This window comes from Cygnus atratus, chromosome 20 (genome assembly GCF_013377495.2).
Source record: "Cygnus atratus isolate AKBS03 ecotype Queensland, Australia chromosome 20, CAtr_DNAZoo_HiC_assembly, whole genome shotgun sequence".
In the NCBI taxonomy this organism is placed as follows: Eukaryota; Metazoa; Chordata; class Aves; order Anseriformes; family Anatidae; genus Cygnus; species Cygnus atratus.
Window position 1 is genome coordinate 11393218 of NC_066381.1, and position 16648 is coordinate 11409865.

The 16648-nt window shown below is 60.0% G+C and overlaps 1 protein-coding gene across 1 annotated transcript; it reads right to left on the reverse strand.

Annotated features, from left to right (window-relative positions):
* Nucleotides 1-1116: 1116 nt before the first annotated feature.
* Nucleotides 1117-15350, reverse strand: CCDC92B (coiled-coil domain containing 92B). Its single transcript, XM_050714822.1, has 4 exons — nt 15266-15350; nt 8755-8908; nt 4572-4619; nt 1117-1526 (listed from the first exon to the last, which is right to left on the reverse strand). The coding sequence occupies exons 1-4, from the start codon at nt 15335-15337 to the stop codon at nt 1117-1119; spliced, it is 684 nt and encodes a 227-aa protein (XP_050570779.1). The 5' UTR covers nt 15338-15350.
* Nucleotides 15351-16648: the final 1298 nt, after the last annotated feature.

Below are 16648 nucleotides of genomic sequence, written 5' to 3' on the forward strand. Positions count from 1 at the left end.
ACCTTCACCACTGCCTTGCTGACGTGGTTATTGTCTGTGGTGAAACACCAACACCTGGCCACGGGTGCAAGCAACAAATACAATGCTGGTGCATGGACAGAGCCTGCCCATCACGGGTGACGCGAGTCAGGAACCTGCTCCAGCAGCATGTGAGGAGCAGCGCCGGGTGCTGCGAGCGGGCGCCTTCCAGCTTGTGGGTCATCTCCATCGGCCTTGTCCCAGCCTCCCATGTGCATATAACAGGGGGGAAATCCGTGTGACAGCCCGACAAATCCCTGCAGAAGGGAGTGGTGACTTGGGACATGGCTGGCACAGCTGCACCGCCCTGCGGAGGGGGAAAACCCCTCCAGGTGCCAACTGGGCCGACTGTCACTCGGCCGCTGGCAACCCCTGGGCACTGAGGACTGTGCTGGTGGTGTCTGGGCCCCTCCAGCCCAGCCCAGCCCAGCCGGGGGTGCCCGAGGCAGGGCTGTGCTGAGCCCTGTGCCAAGCCACGGGTCTTTCTGCTGTGCACCTGGTACCCCAGGCCTGGGGAACATGACCGGCGTCTTCTCCAAGGAACAGCAGCAGCAGGAACAGGAGGATCTGCTCGTCTTGGAAACACTATTTTTCTGCCTTTCTTCCTCTGGAAGCTCTGGACAGCTGCTCAGCTGTTCCCCCCTGGCAAGCCTCATGCAGCATCACCACACCGTGCTCTCCGTGCCCCAGCACTGCGGGCTGCTCAGCGGGGAGGGGGTGCGGGCAGGGCACCCACCTTCCGCTGCCTCCTTCCCCTCCCGGGGGACAGGGGCAGCAACCTCGGCCTGGCGCCCACCTCAGTGCCACCGGGCTCAGCGCCTTCCCGGCCGCTCGGGCCGTGCCCACCCCTGGCCACTTTACTCCCGGGCCCGGGCTCCGTGGGGCCCAGACCCTGGCCGCTTGCTGGGCTCGCCCTTGGGTGGCCGGGCCCTGACTGCGGGCTCCTGTGGGGGTGGCCGGGGGGACCTCTGCGCCCGGGGGGCTGCAGCGGTGCTGGGCGTGCCCCGGGCCTCGGCGGGGGGCTCTGGTGGGCGCTGCGGGACGGGCGGCCGTGCCGTGTAGAGGAAGAGGGCCGGGTCGGGCATGGCGTCATGCTCCTCACATGTGGGGTCCCTGGGGCGGGCACCTGTCCCCGGGTGGGCGCCGTGGGTGCGCCCGGTGGCCACGGCGCCGGGGCCTGCCCTCGGATGGGGGCTGCTCAGGAGGTGGCCGCCCGCTGGCCCGGGGTCCCGGCAGCCGCTGGGCAGTGGCGTGCAGCTGCAGGGAGAGGTAGGCGGCTGCCTCTGTCTGCTTCTGCAGCTCAGTGTCGAGGATGGTGACGCGGTGGCTCCTCCGCTTCAGCTCCTCCAGGAACCTGCGCTCCTTGTTGCGGAGGCTGGAGCGCAGCGCGGCCACCAGAGTCTCCTTGTGGCGCAGCTCCTTGCGCAGCTCCAGGTTGTCCTTCTCCTTCTCCTGCAGCTGGGCCTCCATCGCCCGGCACCTCTCCTCCAGCTCCCGGTCCAGCACGTCTGCAGGGCAAGGCACGGGGGTTAGGAAGAGGCAGGAGTGGCTCTGCCCCGCAGACAGAGCAGTTCCCCGTGTGGAGGTGACCATGAGGACACCAGACTCAGGGGCATGGTTCAGCGGGATGCTGGCACGTCTATGCTGTGCCACCGGGCTGCTCAGGTGCTTTTGGAAACCGTGGCCCAAAAACTTCCCGTGGGCTGCCCACCAGCACATGCAACCCTTCCCTGTGCTCTGGGGCAAGGCATGGGATCCCCTCTCGATGGGGCTAGTGTACAGGCTGGGACAGAGGAGAAAAACCCAACAGCAAAGCAATCAACCCAATTTATCGAGTGCTGCTGCCCTCATGCCAAGAGACTGCAGAGCCAGATTAGAGAGGATAGAGAATACTAATCCAGGATTACCAGGCAGACGAGCCATGCTCAGCTGAGGGCCTAGGGAGAAACGGACGTACATGCATGTGGCTATTTATTTAGGGGCACGTAAATGTGTTCATTTATTTATGGACACCCAAGAGAAGCCAGGTGCTGCAGCTGAAGCCGCTCTCGTTGCACCACGGTGCAGGTGCGGGTGCGACCAGGCTGCCCCGGGTGCTCCCCGCACAGGCACTGCCCCAGCGTCCCCAGCGCCTCGCCTCGCTGTCCCACCCTCGCCTGAGCCGTGCGGCTTGGCCTCCGCCTGGTGACGCCAGGGCCCTGCAGGGGCGGCCCGGTTCCAGGTGCGAGTGAGAGCGCCCGTGAGCAGCAGCGATCCCTCTGGCACGCAGCACCCCGGCGCTGGCTGGCACCAGCAGCACAAGGATGCGGCCGCAGTTGCCCACAGGCAGCCATGGGGTCGGGAGCTGGGGTGCAGCCCCAGGCTGGGCGTGAGGCAGAGGACAGGAGGAGAGGGACCCTGCCGCTGCTGTGCTATGCCCAGTTCCTCCCCGTGTCGCAGCCTTTCTCAGGAAGGAAAACTTTTTCCAAGAAGAGCTCCCAAGAAGGGTGGCGTGTGCTCAGAGGGAACTGCTGCGCCGCCTCTGGCTGCCCACCCCCCACAGGGGCCGCGGGCTCACCGCTCCCCGTCCTCTGGGGTGTGCTGGGCTCCGCTGTGGTGGGGCGCGGAGGTCGGGGGCACCCCTTGGCAGCCCCCCAGCAGCGGGGCTCCTGAGCCGGGGCTGCGGCAGCACCACCCAGCGCAGCAGGCAGGCAGCCAGCACCTCTCGCGGCTGCGATGTACTCACCACGCCGTCACCCCTGGTTGCTGACGCCTGACCTGTTCGTCTTCTTTCTGCTCCCGGCAGCAGCTGGCTGCCAGCGACAGGGCGCTGACAGGACTTGTTTAAGCAGAGGCGCTGCTCCGAGTGGCAGGTTCCCCGCGGCTCCCACCCGCCACCTCTCCCTACACCCCGCAAGTGATGGGTGCCCTCCCTGCCCCGGCCCTGCTGAGTCACGCTGGTGGCACTCAAAAAAGCGTGATTTTCGCACCAGCCCTGCACGCTGCTCCCGAGCACCCTGCACCGCTCCAGCCAGCCTGCGTGGGCCCTGTGGCAGCTCCAGCCACGGCTCCCTCACCTGCCTGCGGGGGCACAGCACCGGCCACCGAGCCACACACCCATCCTGCCTTCTACCCCGCCATAGTAGCATCAAGAGACTGCACTTTTTAATTGTCCATCTGTAGAGCAATTTGGGTAACAAAACTGCATTTCCCTACTCCCTTCTGCCCAATGATCCTGAAAGGGCGGAGGGGCTGGGGACAGGGCTTTGGGGAGCACCGCAGCCACAGCGGCCCATCTCTCGGGGCTCCTCCAGGCAGCCTTCGGCCTGCTGTGGAAACGCACCGGCCCACTGCTGGGTGCCCAGTACGAGAACAAGTCCTGCCCCACGGCCATGTGTGTCCCCGTGGGGACCCACCTCTGTGCCAGGCGAGGTGCCCCCGGCAGGCCGGGCCGCAAGCCCCTCCACGCAACCCTCCTGTGGGGCCGAGGAGGGCAGCGCCCGTCACTGGGGACCAGCACAGTGCACACGGCATGCCCAGGCGCGCTCCTGTGGCTGTGAAAAAGCTCTGCTTTTTATGATACGCTTTGCAACCACTTTATAGCTTCAGCTCTTAAGTGTCTTCTGCAGAGGAAAAATGCTTTCTAATGAGATCTTAAGGGAGGCAGCTGCACACGGTAATTATTACATGAGTGGCATTTGAAGAGCGATCATTTGATGGCATCTTAATTTAGGTTGTTGCCCCATAAATGTAGCAAATGTGCTCGTACTCCTTCTAAGCTGTTAAAAGGCTGAATGATGGGCAGAGACCTGCGGGCAGTGCTCACTGCAGACGGTCCCTGCAGCACGGGCAGGGACGCGGGGCTGGGCTCGGGTCAGCGGCCAGGCCCTGGGAGAGGCGGTGGCCATGAGGATGGGGCAGTAACGCCAGGAAGGCGAGCCCGGGGTGGTTCTAGGGGATGCATTTCTGCAGGGCCTGGGCAGGGGCAGCACGGGCACCTCCCTCACCACCGATCCACACCGGGACCTGGGGGTCAGCACATTGAGAAATGCGCCTTGGCCAGCTCTGCAGCGCTGATCCCGGCCCACAAGGCTCATGCCAGCAGCTTGCAGATATTCTGGGTGTACCAGCAATTCTCTCCCCCTTATTTTGGAACATGGAAGATTATTTTGCGGGTCATAGTAAGGAACTGGTGGTGCCTTCAGGATGGTCTGCAGGGGTGAGAGGAGCTCAGGGGGTAACCGATAACCCCCTTGTTTGCTTTTTCCTGTGGCTCAAGGCTTTGCAGGCTTTGAGATGCTCCCTGGGGGTCCGTGGACTACCCCTAAGGCTCTGCGTAAGGGGATTAGCAAAGCAAACCCTATGGATCCTTGCTTTCACATGCAAAACCCTTTTTTTTTTGCACAGGCATTTGAGGCAGTTTAACCTCGGTGCTAAGAGGCTGTGAACTGTGCACGTGGGCTTCCCAGCCCCACCACCCCCTGAGGGCAAGGGGACCCCGTGCCCCCAGGCCCCGTGCGGGCAGCCCGCACCCCACACACCCCACTTAGCGCATGCAAACCGCGAGATCCTACCTTGCTGGCGGGCTTCCAGCTCTTTCATTTCAAGGTCGCGGGTCAGCTCTAGGAGAGAAATCAAACAGGGATGAGCCCAAGCCCCTGCCCCTGCCCGGCACCTTCGCTGCTTCCCCTTTCCTGCTGCCCAGGCTGCCGCTCGCCCGGCACCTGCCGGGGCTGAGCCCTGGCTCCTCTGCCCTGGCCACGGCGCCCGCCCCAGCGCTCCCAGCCGCGGCTGGTCCAGAGCCCGGTGCCTGGCAATCCGTGAGTTATTAGGCAGCCTCGGGACCTGCAGCAGCCCCTGCCCCTGGGATGTGACTGGTGCAGTCGCAGGTCCTGCCCCACCGCAGGCAGGAGAGGCTCCCTCACACCCATGGGGACTTTTTTTTTTGGAACCATTTTCGGTGCTTTAAATCAGGACAAAGAGCAAAGCAACGGACTGAAAATAGACCAAAGTGTAAACTGCTGCCTGAAGTATTTCATAATGTACTGCTTCCAGCCTGCTTTCTCTGCCTCTGCACATTACGCAAGTGGGACGTCCTTGTCCCTGCGCTGTGCCTGGAGCAGGACGCTGCTGCACTGTTGCAGCACTACGTACCCTACAAAATCCTCTTCAAACCTGTCACTGTGCGCAGCCTGGGTGGCCCACGGCTCTCCTGCCAAAGGGCCGAGCGCTCCCCCAGGGCCCCCAGCTCCCAGCTCTTCAGGGCTCATGCAGCAGGGAGGGCCCCCGACAGCCCCCAGGGGACACCACAGTGGGGCGGCTGCAGTGCAGAAAGCACTTCACCCGCTACCTCGGGAACAAACCGCCGGAGCGTTCCCGTGGACAAATGGGCACCGAAGCACCTCACGGGGATGCGCACACTGCGTGGCCACGGCCCCCGTGCGCCCACAGCACCCTGCCGAGCCCGCCAGGGACAGCGACAGGGCGAGCTCAGGGACCTACTGGAGCTCGCCTTTAACCTGCAAACATTTACAATTTCTTTTGAATTAATACCACAGACTACTAGACTACCAGCAGCTAAGAGAGGAGAAGGAAAGAGCTAACGGCAGTAGTCAGTCATTTTGGAGCTCTTTTTTTTCTGAATATGAATTCAAATGGTTAATCTTTGCCCTACATTTTTCTTTTAATCTGCTTTCGTGTTGACTCTAATCCTCATCACTGCCATCCTTCTGAAGCGAAACGCTTGGCTCAGGCTCCTCTGCCCGTCTGTCTTAGAAAACAAATCTGTAGTGAGAATGCAGAAGTAACTGAGAACGTAATGCAATTTCTGGAAAGCTTTCAGCACTCCTGACTGCCCCATTGGAAATCAATGGCAGCTGTGTTATTTTTCTGAAGCTAAAATAATGGGTTTGGAGTCTCAGAGATATTCCAAATGAAATCTAAAGCAGTCTCCCGTTTGGAAAGACAGCGTTGCTCTGCTGAATGACGCGCAGAGCGGGCTCCTTGCTGCTGTGCCAGTCGCGGGGGTGCTGCAAACCCCCCGCTGGCTGCGGGCTGGATGTGTGCGGTGGCAGCTCTGCCCCAGCTGCTCTGCCCTGGCCTTGCCACAGCAGGACGTGGCCGTGCCTCGGAGGGGCTGCAGCCCGCTCCAGCTCCGTGTTCCTCTCCCCTTGCACATCTCCATGGGGCTCCCCCCGCCGCCTGGGCTGGCCGGGCCCTGGCACCCCACCGGGCACTGCGGTTGCGCTCTGCAGCGGCCAGGACGCCCTCGCCGCACCCGGGGCCACGCGGTCCCAGAAGTGGGACACCATCCCCACCCTCGGGAGCAGCCAGGGCCCACAGGGTCTCCGCTGCCCTCTGGACAAGAGGTTGCTCCTGCGCTCGAACAGACGCGGGGGAGAGCGGAGGGGCTGCCAGCACCTTCTCTGCTGCACTTTGCTGATCCATCACGCTGCCTCCACGGATTCCCTTCTGGAAACCCGGCTCTGCTTCCTGCACGAGCTTCCCCTCCTGTTGTTCTGCTAACACTGGGGAACATGCTAATTATTGCCACAAGAGTTGAGCTCATCTTCCAGTAAAAGGCGAAACATAAGAGTCTGAAAGAATCTATTGCTATTTCTGCTGTGTTTATGCTTCGCAAATAAAATGGGAGTGGGAGGAAAGCCAACTCTGCTCTGTAACGTGAAGTTTATTCCAATAAATGAATCATACCACACTGTTCTTCACTGCATTTATCTTCCTGTAAGCGCTACAACTGTAGATGTTGGACTGCAGGGCTTCGCTACGGCCAGCTTCCCAGCTGACCCCCTGCACAGGCTGCGATGTTCACGGTCCTGCCGGCCCCTTCCTCCTGCCCGTGCTGCTGGCGGAGCGGTGCGGAGCTCAGCGGGTGCCGGGGCCCCCTCCCCAGCTTGCCTTCGTCCCGCTGCCCCGCAGCAGTGCTGGGTGGCGGAGGCTGCCGAGGACACAGAGCACAGCCTGTGCCAGCCTGGGTCCTGGGGCAGAAATGCTGTGGGTTTATCTACTCGGAGAAGGTCCCTTATGAGGACAGCCATTCTGCTGCCAGATCCAGCCCGGATCTGGTGCTGTGTGCCCTGCGCACCCCCACCTCGTGTGGCACCGCTCGGCTCCCTCCTCAATGAGGCACCCCCAGGGCCCCAGCACCCTGACGCTGCCAGGGCTTTGTCAGAGGGCAGCAGCAACACAGAAATCCACAGGGGGATGGGCTGGCAGCGATGCTGCTCGGACACCTGAGGTCACAATGCAAAAATCCAAGGTCTAAAGCAGCAGACCCAGGTGCAGCAATGAGCTACGCACCTGGAGCAGACGGGGAAGTGCTGAGTGACCAATTCACCTCTCATGCAAACAGCATCTCAGGTGATGGCACGGAAAACATGACCAAAGTCATCCCAGAGCTGGATAGGAGGTTTGCCCCCATCGCTCCTAGCAGAAAGGCACCGCAGAACTACACACCGTGCCAATGGCACAACACTCATCTGGCCCCACGGTGCTGCCAGTCGGCCCGGCTGGGAAGAGCTGATCGCAAACAACAAGCACGGACGGGGCCATCTCTGCCACGGGTGGCTCATGAACCTCGCAGCGTGATTCAAGCCTGAGAACCCCGCTGTCTCACATTGCCTCATCTACAGCCTTTCAGATATTAAAAGAAACGAAACACAACAGAAAAAGCTGGGAAAGGACGGGGAATAAACCGACAATTTTAGAAATGCCGTCATGTCTCTTTCCCAGGAATCAGTGAGGATGAGACGCTGGAAGACAATGAGTAATTCGCTGCAGCTGAATTATTGATGAGAGTGCCGGGATGGATTTCAGTGGCAGGCAGAGCGGGGCCACTGCTGGGCGAGGCGGTGTGATGGGAGAGCCCCCACACTGCGGGCACCTGCCCCCAGCCCAGGCTCCCCGGGGGCCAGGAGGGTGGCAGCGGCTCTGCAGCCCTGCATGGAGCCGTGCTCCTGGCAGGGAGCGGACGTGCTGGTGCCGTGGCTTTAGTGCTCACACAGCACTGGGCAGCAGACACGGGCACTACCGACAGCATCAGTGCTGAGCTGCTCCGGGCCGGGCTGGCAGGAAAGAGTGGATTTTGCAGCTCCAAATAACAGACAATAATGCACAGTAACAGAATATAAACAAGAAAATCACATTCCCCTGGTTCTGAAAGTGACTTTGGCACAGTCCCGTGCATCCCCATCATCGGTGGAGTTCAGCCCTCTTCCCTCCCTTCATCTACCAGCATCTGGGAGAAAGGATGAACTACTTGTACATTTTAATAACCAAAATATCTTTGAGGGCACAAATCATGGAAAGAAAAGGCAGGACCACCTTGCTGGCTGATGCTTGGGCTTTTTTCCCTTTCCTTAGACCAGTAAATCCCTCCAGGGTAGTGATTACTGCAGTCAAACTACTGCAGGGTGTGGGCACACTGCCTGGGGAGAGTCCTGAGCTGGTGGGGCTGATCCCCTTTCAGAAGCCTGCCCCAAGCACCGAGTTGAAACTAAGGAAGAGGGTCTTAATTACGGATTATGAACACGGACTGCTCTCCTATTGCCCGCTCGTCCAGCTGATGGCCAGAATAAGAATTGCTCCAGTTCTTCAGAGCGCTGCAGCTACAGGAAGCTGCTGGTGCCCATTGGCAGAGGGATGCGGTCAGGGCTTTCCTGACACTGGGGGCAGACGGTGCCTGGCAGGACGGGAGGCTGTGCCGGGCTCGCTGCCTGCCCGTGGGCACCAGGCGCTCACCTGCGCAGTGCTTCTGCAAGCGGAGGATCTCCAGGTGCAGGTCGTGGAGCAACTCCATTTGCTCCTTCTTCAGGAAAGCGATGTGCCGCTGCACGCTCTGGATCTGGTGCTCCAGGGACACGGTCTCCATCGCAACCGAGCTCGCGGTCCACGCCTGCGGGGAGAGGAGACGGCCTGCTGTCAGACAGCAGCGGCACCGCGGCACCACGGGAGCGGAGCCGGTCCCGGAGCCCCTGCGGGAGGCAGAGCCACCGGGCACCGCGGGCGCCTGCTCTCCCCTGTCCCTCCCCGGGGACGTTGCTGCAGGCAAGGCGGCTCTGTGCAGGGGACGTGACCCCACCGGGGGTCCCGTGGGAGCAGCCCCCGAGTCCCCGCACTGCCCCATCCCTGGTCCCAGCTCTTCGCTGCGGGCTGGGGCTGGAGAGCTCTGATACTGCATAAACAGAAAGCGCTGCTGTACAGACGCGTGTGTTGAAACGGCTCGTTTCTATTTTAAATTCGGCCCTAGGAAATCTGTTTTATCGCTGAGCAGGATTACATCTGGGACAGGATTGCTTCCTGCTCCCCCCACAGTCCCCAGGTGGGAGCCACACCAGCTGCTGACTTCGGCTGTCACTTGACAAGCCACATATTACAAAGCAGCAACTGCGGCAGGAGATCTAGCACATGAAAAATACAATATGCTCAGTCTAATCCAATCAGCGTTACGTGGCAAGGAGCTTTGCGTTGTCTTATAGCAGAAGGAACACCTTCACTGGTAATTCACCCGACAGATGTGCCGCTGCCAGCTCTGCGCCCGGAGGCTCGGCCCCGGGGTGCAGGAGTTCGTCGGGCAGTAATTGCTCTGGTGAAGCAGCTGCGTGAGCTTCCTACCTGTGCTACTGCACCGGGGAGATAAAAATAAACCTCTGGAAGAATCCTTAATTCTGGGAAATACCATTTTGTGCGGATGTGGAATCTGTCCTTAGCCCATGCACTGAGCCTAGGAGAAGGGGAACGTGCAGCAAGCTGCTGGAAAGGCTGGGATTTTTTTGCCAGGAAGCCTAAGGACAGCACGCACCATCCTGCCACTGGGAAGCTACTTCCATTTCCTCGTTCACTCACATCTGATTTCATGTTTCTCTCAATACAAACTTGAGAACTAAGCAAGTGCTTTAGCTCACGTTTATAAGCACACCCAGTCCTTTAATGTAGCACATTTTAAGCTAATTCCCACAACCTAAACCAAATCAAACCCCATTTAAGCTTGATTCTAAAGTAAGCAATCTCAGCAGCGGTCCTAGCTCAAAGCTTAGTCTTGCCAAGGCCTCCAAAGGTTTGTGGAAACCTTAGGATCAGGTCTCCACACACTCAATATTTCTTGAGAAGGGAAGGGGCCGCAGTGAGGCTCCAATACCAGCACGCTGGGAGCACCTTCCCCACTGCCCCCTTCTGCTGGGGCATTGCCCTGCGGCAGCCCCAGCCCCCTGGGGGGGACCTGTTCCTCCTGCCCCCATGGAAGGTGATGTACTGCCAGCCCACCACACAGAGCTACAGCCACCAAGAGGTACATGGGATTTTCAGCTTATTTAAAGCTGAATTTATTCAGGCCTATAAATTCCTTATTTATAGGAAACAGCTGCAGGGCTTGAAACAGTGCTGATGTCCTGCAGCTGCCCCCTTCTCCCAGCCCTGGTATAAAAACCCCACAGCACAGTAGTGCTGCTTTGTTCCTGGGGGTGCTGTGGTGGGGAAGCTCTGCTTGCACAGGGTGCTGCACCTCCTGCATGTATCCAGCTGCTTCTCAGCCTGGATCCGGCTGGCCCTCTGCTCGCTGGTGGCGCTGCTCCGCCTGCTGTGGGGCCGGGGTCCTGGTGGTGTACAGACAGGGTGCTTGGAGCCAGCTCCGACACCTGGCTGCAGCTGGCACAAGCTGGGTTCTCCTGTGGCTGTCTCCTGCCTTGGGGGTAAGGGTGTCAAACCTGGAGCTGTGTGAGGGGTTGGGGCTTGCACTGTGGTCTGTGAGGCTGCAGGAATCTGGCTAAGGCCTGAAATAAGAAAACTGTGTAATGTGAACTGGCTTTGGCATACGTGGTGGATTGTTATTGGCTATTTTTATGCCTCAGGGATATGTTTCTAGTGGCACAATAATGACATGCCTGGTTTTAGGATGGATCTGCTCTTCAGGGAATGAAACGCTCCAAACACTCAACACATGAATGCTATAGAAAAGCACAAAAAGGCTGATGTGATACATAAAAGCAACCGATACAGAGGTCCTGCTCCTTATTTAAGCACTTATTGTGAGCAGTATGATTTATACCAGCTTAAAGCTTCCTTGTGGAACAATGTCATGTAAGTGGAAATTGCCCTGAACTGGCCCTCCTGTTCCTGTCTGGATGTAAGGTTCATGTGCTCTGTTCAAAGCAACCAGGGCCCTTCCTGGGACCACAGGGAACTTGTAGTCCCTCAGTATTTGTCATTTCAAAGTGGATTTTGGGGGAAAAAAAAATATTGCTCTAGACTTAACATCCTAATCATTCCCATTCTTCTGAATGGCAAGATGATGATTTTGGAGCCTTGTAGGTCATCTGACTTTTCCTGATGACATCTTAATTAATAGACAAGGTTAAAAGGTCTGTATCCTAATGACTTCCAAGAGAGCTGGCATTTGTTCTTTATGATGAGAGATGGCAATGACAGGAGCTGATGGTGGAGGGGGAGCTTACTTGTGCCGGTGACAAAGTTACCTGGGGACAGCTCACGCCATCGCAGCGTGCCTTTCTGCAGCCCTGGTGGCGGGGAGGGGCCGGGGAAGGTGTGCCCCCGCTTTGGAGCAGTTCCTTTAAGGAAGCGGTGGAACCTTGTCTCTGGAAGTGTCAGAAAGTAGGTTGGACAAAGCCCTGGAGGATACGTAGTGCTATTTTCAAGCACTTTGTTCTGTCTGGTTGAGATGTGTTTGGTAGAAATGGGTGGAATCTTTCCATTGAACTTTTCCTCCCTTCCTTTAGGTGGAAAATTATCCTTTTATTAACTTAACATTCCACATGGATCTTGTGCCCTGAACTTTGAAAATCCTAATTCCCATGGACTGTTTTCCCCAGTTACAGAGCTTTTCAGAGCCCACACCTTGGCAGGGATTTCTTCAGCGTCCACCTAAATGCTTCCCCTTTCATGACTTGGGGGAGCTGCGGGGCTGCCATGGGGTACGTGCGTGCGGCCCTCCCAGCTGCCATCAGCAGGCAGCGCAGACAAGAGGCGTGAGCTGGTGCCCTGGGCAGGAGGTGCCTCTCCTCCAGCCCCTGCCTCCCCATGGAGAGGAGCAACGGTGCTGCCCTGCAGCTCGCAGTGTCTGCAGGGTACAGGTAATGATGCAAGAGCCATTAATGAAGCTGCAATTTAGTTGTGGAGTTTCAGTAGCATCTGTAAGCTGTTCAAGTATTTCCAATGCTATTGGCTGTGAACGAACCCTTGCCTTGCTGGGGGGTCCCCACTCAGTACCCAAAAGAACTTCTAAACCTAACTCTCAGCAACTTGTTTTCCCTCCATTGCTTTTGTAGTTAAGTGGAGATTGCAACTGCATTTTGAGTGTTTAGTTTGCAGTGCCTTTGGTCGTTCCACACACCAGAATCACTTGGGAGGTGTTAGGAGTTAATAAATGTTATTTGCTGCTGCTGCTGGCTGACTTAATAATGTGCCACAGAGCCATCCTGTCTGCCAGCTGATGGTCCTGCAGCTCCCTGCGCTGACGGTTTCGAAGGTCCCAGGAAGTGCTGAGGACCACGGCTCTGTGTGGTGAAGCAAGGCAGGAGCCTTCAGCCCACGCCTGACACGAGAGGCAGAGCGCGGCGACCAGCGCGGTCACCGGGGGTGCTGAGCACCAGCTCCTCACCCGGCCTCGCGAGCACAGCTCCCCGCGGGATGGCTGCACTGCTCCGAGCAATGCGAGGGACCGGGAGCGAGCTGCTCTGATCCCTCCCTCGTGGCTTCAGCATGACTTTGTGTTTCCAGGCCGGGTCTAAGCTGCCAAAGCACCTGGTGGTGGGAGGCCTCGTGGGGCTGTGCACTGCGGGGCTTGGAGGAGTCACGTAAGAGGTTGCAACCCCAGCAAAAGTCATTTGCTGTAAAAGCCCAAGGGTAGGCAATGCTCCCCTTTAGTTTGAAGCATGTTCGGTGCCTCGTTTCTGATAGCTGTATGCATGTGCACAGCTGGAAAGGAGGTGCCAACCTGCTGAGCCCACTGGAGTGGCAGCTGCCCCTGAGCTGTCCCTCTCCCCGCGGAGCTGTGCCTGCGCAGCTGTCCCTGGTTTGTTGGGGAGTCAGCTCCATGTGTGCCCAGGACTGCACTGAAAAATGTGCTACTTGAGTGCATCCACCCTGCCACAACTTTCCTGCTGACCTCAAACCTGTGCCTTTGCAGAAAGCTCTCCAAGCCCGGGCAAGGTGGTGACAGGGAGTGCGGCGGCTCTGGGCTCAGTCCCAATCAGTTTCTCAAGCTGGGTATGGTCTTGAGTGCTGAGCCTTCTCGTGGTCCTGCCCTCCACCTCCAAAATGGAGCGTGTTTTACCTTCCCTCAACATTACGCTGCAGTCTTTGGGACAAAGTGCATTGGGAATGTTGATCTCAGCGGGGTGTTTCAAAGTAGTGCTGGAAAACCTTGGTGAGGTTTGCAATTTCATCCCAATTTATCAGAATCCTTATTTCTTGCAAAACAAAATGAGTTAACCTCTCGAAATAACTACAATGGCCGACTCAGTTGCCGGTCTGCTCAGAACTGATTTCCATCGCACGGACAGCTTGTCTGAGGATTTGCTTCCAAGGCAAAACTGTGCTGAAGTCTGTGCACGTCAGTCAGAATCCCAGAACTGTGACCTAAGAAAGCAACCTCAGCTCCTGAGGATGCCTTCCAAAGGCAGATGTGGTTTTGCATGTATGCATACCCCAGCACAAACACGATCATACAAAGATCCAGTCTCTGCTCACATCATTTTTCCTCATAAAGGGCAAATTACCTAGGGAGGCTGAGGGCACAAACAAGGTTTGCAGGAACAGGTCGATAATTTATCCTGCTGTGGCTGCCAGCAACCCCCTCTCCATCACGTACGATGTACGTAGGAAAGCTCACTGCTACATATCAGCCATCTATGCTGCTTATAATTTATGGTCTCAATATCAGCACATAAAACTTTGCCATAATGCCGTGAAGCCAGCGTGTCTGTAAATGTGAGGACTACACGGCAAAGGGAAGCAAAGAAACTTGCAGAAGGTCGCAGAGGAGTGAGGGTGCCAGGAACAGAAACTGGAGGTGACATCCTGGCCTTGGGAAAGCCGCTGGAAGCTCTCCTCGACCTCAGCGGAGGCAGAACCACACCGAGCGCTCCCTGCTGCTCGTTATCTAACGGCACCTCTGCCGAGACGCAACCAGCACGAGCGGCGGTTATAAACCGCTGCGTTCGCTGGCGGTTCCCGTTCGGCTGCTGGAAGCCAGGCCGTGCTTGCCCCCGCGGCGCCGGGGGACTACCAGCGGGGTCGGGCCCGCGGCCGGCGCTCCGGGGCGGGCGGTCCCCGCGGTGCGGGCCGCGCTCGGCGTTTCCGCGGGGCCCCCCCCGGGCACTCGGCTCCGCGCTGCCGCCCCCCCCGGAGGCGTCCCGGGACCCCCGCCCGCCCCCCGCCCCCGCCGCCGCCTTACCTCTGGGGAGCGCCGTGGGCCCGCGGGGCGCCCGCGGGGCGCCCGCTGGGCGTCATGGGGCGGCCGCGCCGGGCCGGGGCCGGGGCCGGGGCCGCGCCGGGCTCCCCCGCGCTGCCCGCGCTGCCTGCGGCGGCCCCGCCTCGCCCGGCCCGGCCCGGCCCCGCCGCCCGCCCGCAGCCGCGCCGTAAACAGGCGGCAACGTGACCGGAACTGGGGCTCGCCGGGCCCGGCCGCGCCGCGCGGGGTCCCCGGGGACCGGACCCAGCGCCGGGGCCGCCCCTCGCGGCCGGGACCGGGCTCCGGGACCCCGCCCGGCCCCCCCCGGCCCCGCCGCGGCCCCGCTCCCGCCGCCGCTGTCCGCGGTGCTGACGGCGCCCGCCCGGCCCCGGCCCCGAGCACCGGAGCCGCGCAGCCGGGGGACCTCGGAGCTCTGCCCGAACACCGGCAGCGTTCGTGCCTCCCCCGGGCTGCCCGGGGTGGGAACGTCGAAGGTGGGGCGGCCCGGCGGGGGGCCCGGGGGCAGGAAGGCGCAGGAGGGCTCCCCGGCTGCTCGTGCGGTCGGTGACCCCTCGCGCCCCTCGTTGTGCGTTCGGAGCAGCCGGGGCTCCCCGGCGGGGACGGCTGAGCTCGTTGCGCTCACAGCAGCGCAGCCGAAGTGCGGCCTGTCCGTGTCACACGGCGGGGAAGGAGCAGGGACGTGGCAGCGTCCTCCCCGCCAGCTGGCGGTCTGCTGGTCGCAGGTCCCTCACTCCGAAAGCCGCGACAGGGAGCGCGGTGCTCCTAGGCTGGGCCGTGCTGCCACTGAACCTGCTGCTGTTCCGCACGGGTGAGCCCTCAGCGTACCAGCAGCGCGCAGCCAGCACCGCGCGTGTTGTAAGGCAGCCCGCAGCACATGGCCTCGTGTCGCTTTGTCATCCCACATCCTTTCTCCTCCTTGGATGTTTCAGACCTCTGAGCGAATGTCTGTGCCGTACGCTGCGATCAGGGGTGTGCCACAGGAAACAGTCCTGCTTCCTGCCACGGAAAACAGTCCTGCGTGCTGCCCACAGGCAGAAAACATGCTAGTCCAGGTACAACACGGTGGGTTTGTAACGTCCCCATGCTGTAGCAGACAGAAGACCAGATCCTTACCTGGTGCGAAGTGCTGTGGCACAGCCTGGCTTGGTGCTAGCTGCTAGCGGGGGGAGGCTGGGCTTGGAATTAGGACTCGTCTATGGAGAGTGAGCTTAATTCACACCAAGAGCAAAATCGTCAAATCAGGAGAAAAGGTGACTGGGGAGGTCCAAAGGTCTGCACGTGCAGACATGAATGTGCATAGAAGCTTCTGGTTTCCATGAATTATTCAGACATCTCTGCTTAAGGCCTCCCGGCAGGTGCAGCTGACAGCTTTGGTGCTTCCTAGCACTCCTCTGTTCACACTGACTGCTGTGGGCCTCCTCTAAATTTTTCTTGTAAAAAATGAGTTATTCTGCAATGACAGGTTGTTGTGGGGTGATGGATATTTGTCTGGATGAGGAGGGCAGACTTGCTTGCTCAGGGAAGTGCTGTCTCGCTGGGTTCATCTCGCCCCCATTCGTAACCGCAGGTCAGTACTTGCCCCGATGTCCTTAGTCCACCTCAGCGTGGTTTGCTCTGTGTGGCAGGGTTGCTTTGTGCATTTCACTGCGACTTCCCCTGGCTCATGTGCTTGCTTTGGTAGTACCGAGTTACAGACGGGGAGGCAGATTCTGCGCGCATCATGTTGCACCAGATTTGTACAGCTTTCATCGATTTTCCACCGGATAAAACGCAAGCCTGCAAACGACCAAGGTCGGGCGCTCGGGGGCAGCCAGCTCCTGCTTGGCCGAGCTCGGTGCTGGGGGCGCAGCGGGGGGGCAGCGGCGGGGAGCGGGGAGCCGGGCTGCCCAGCGCCTCCTCGGCCACGCCGCGGGGGTTTCACCTCTCGGGCTGCGCAGCCCCCGCTCGTGCCCGCACCGAGCCCCCCGGCCCCGGGCGGAGGGAGCGTGGGACGCCCCCGCCGGACGCCCCCGGCCCCTCCGCTCGCTCGGGGGCGAGGAGGGCGCCGAGCCCCGGCCCCGCGGCAGGGACGGACCCCGCGGGCGGCGGCCGGCGGCAGCGCCGGGCCTGCACTGACCCCTAGCGGCACCGGCACCGGGAGCTCCCCGGCGGGCGGCGGCGGCTCGGCGCGGCCCGCTGGGAGAGCTTCGCCTCCCTCCCGGCGCGGCG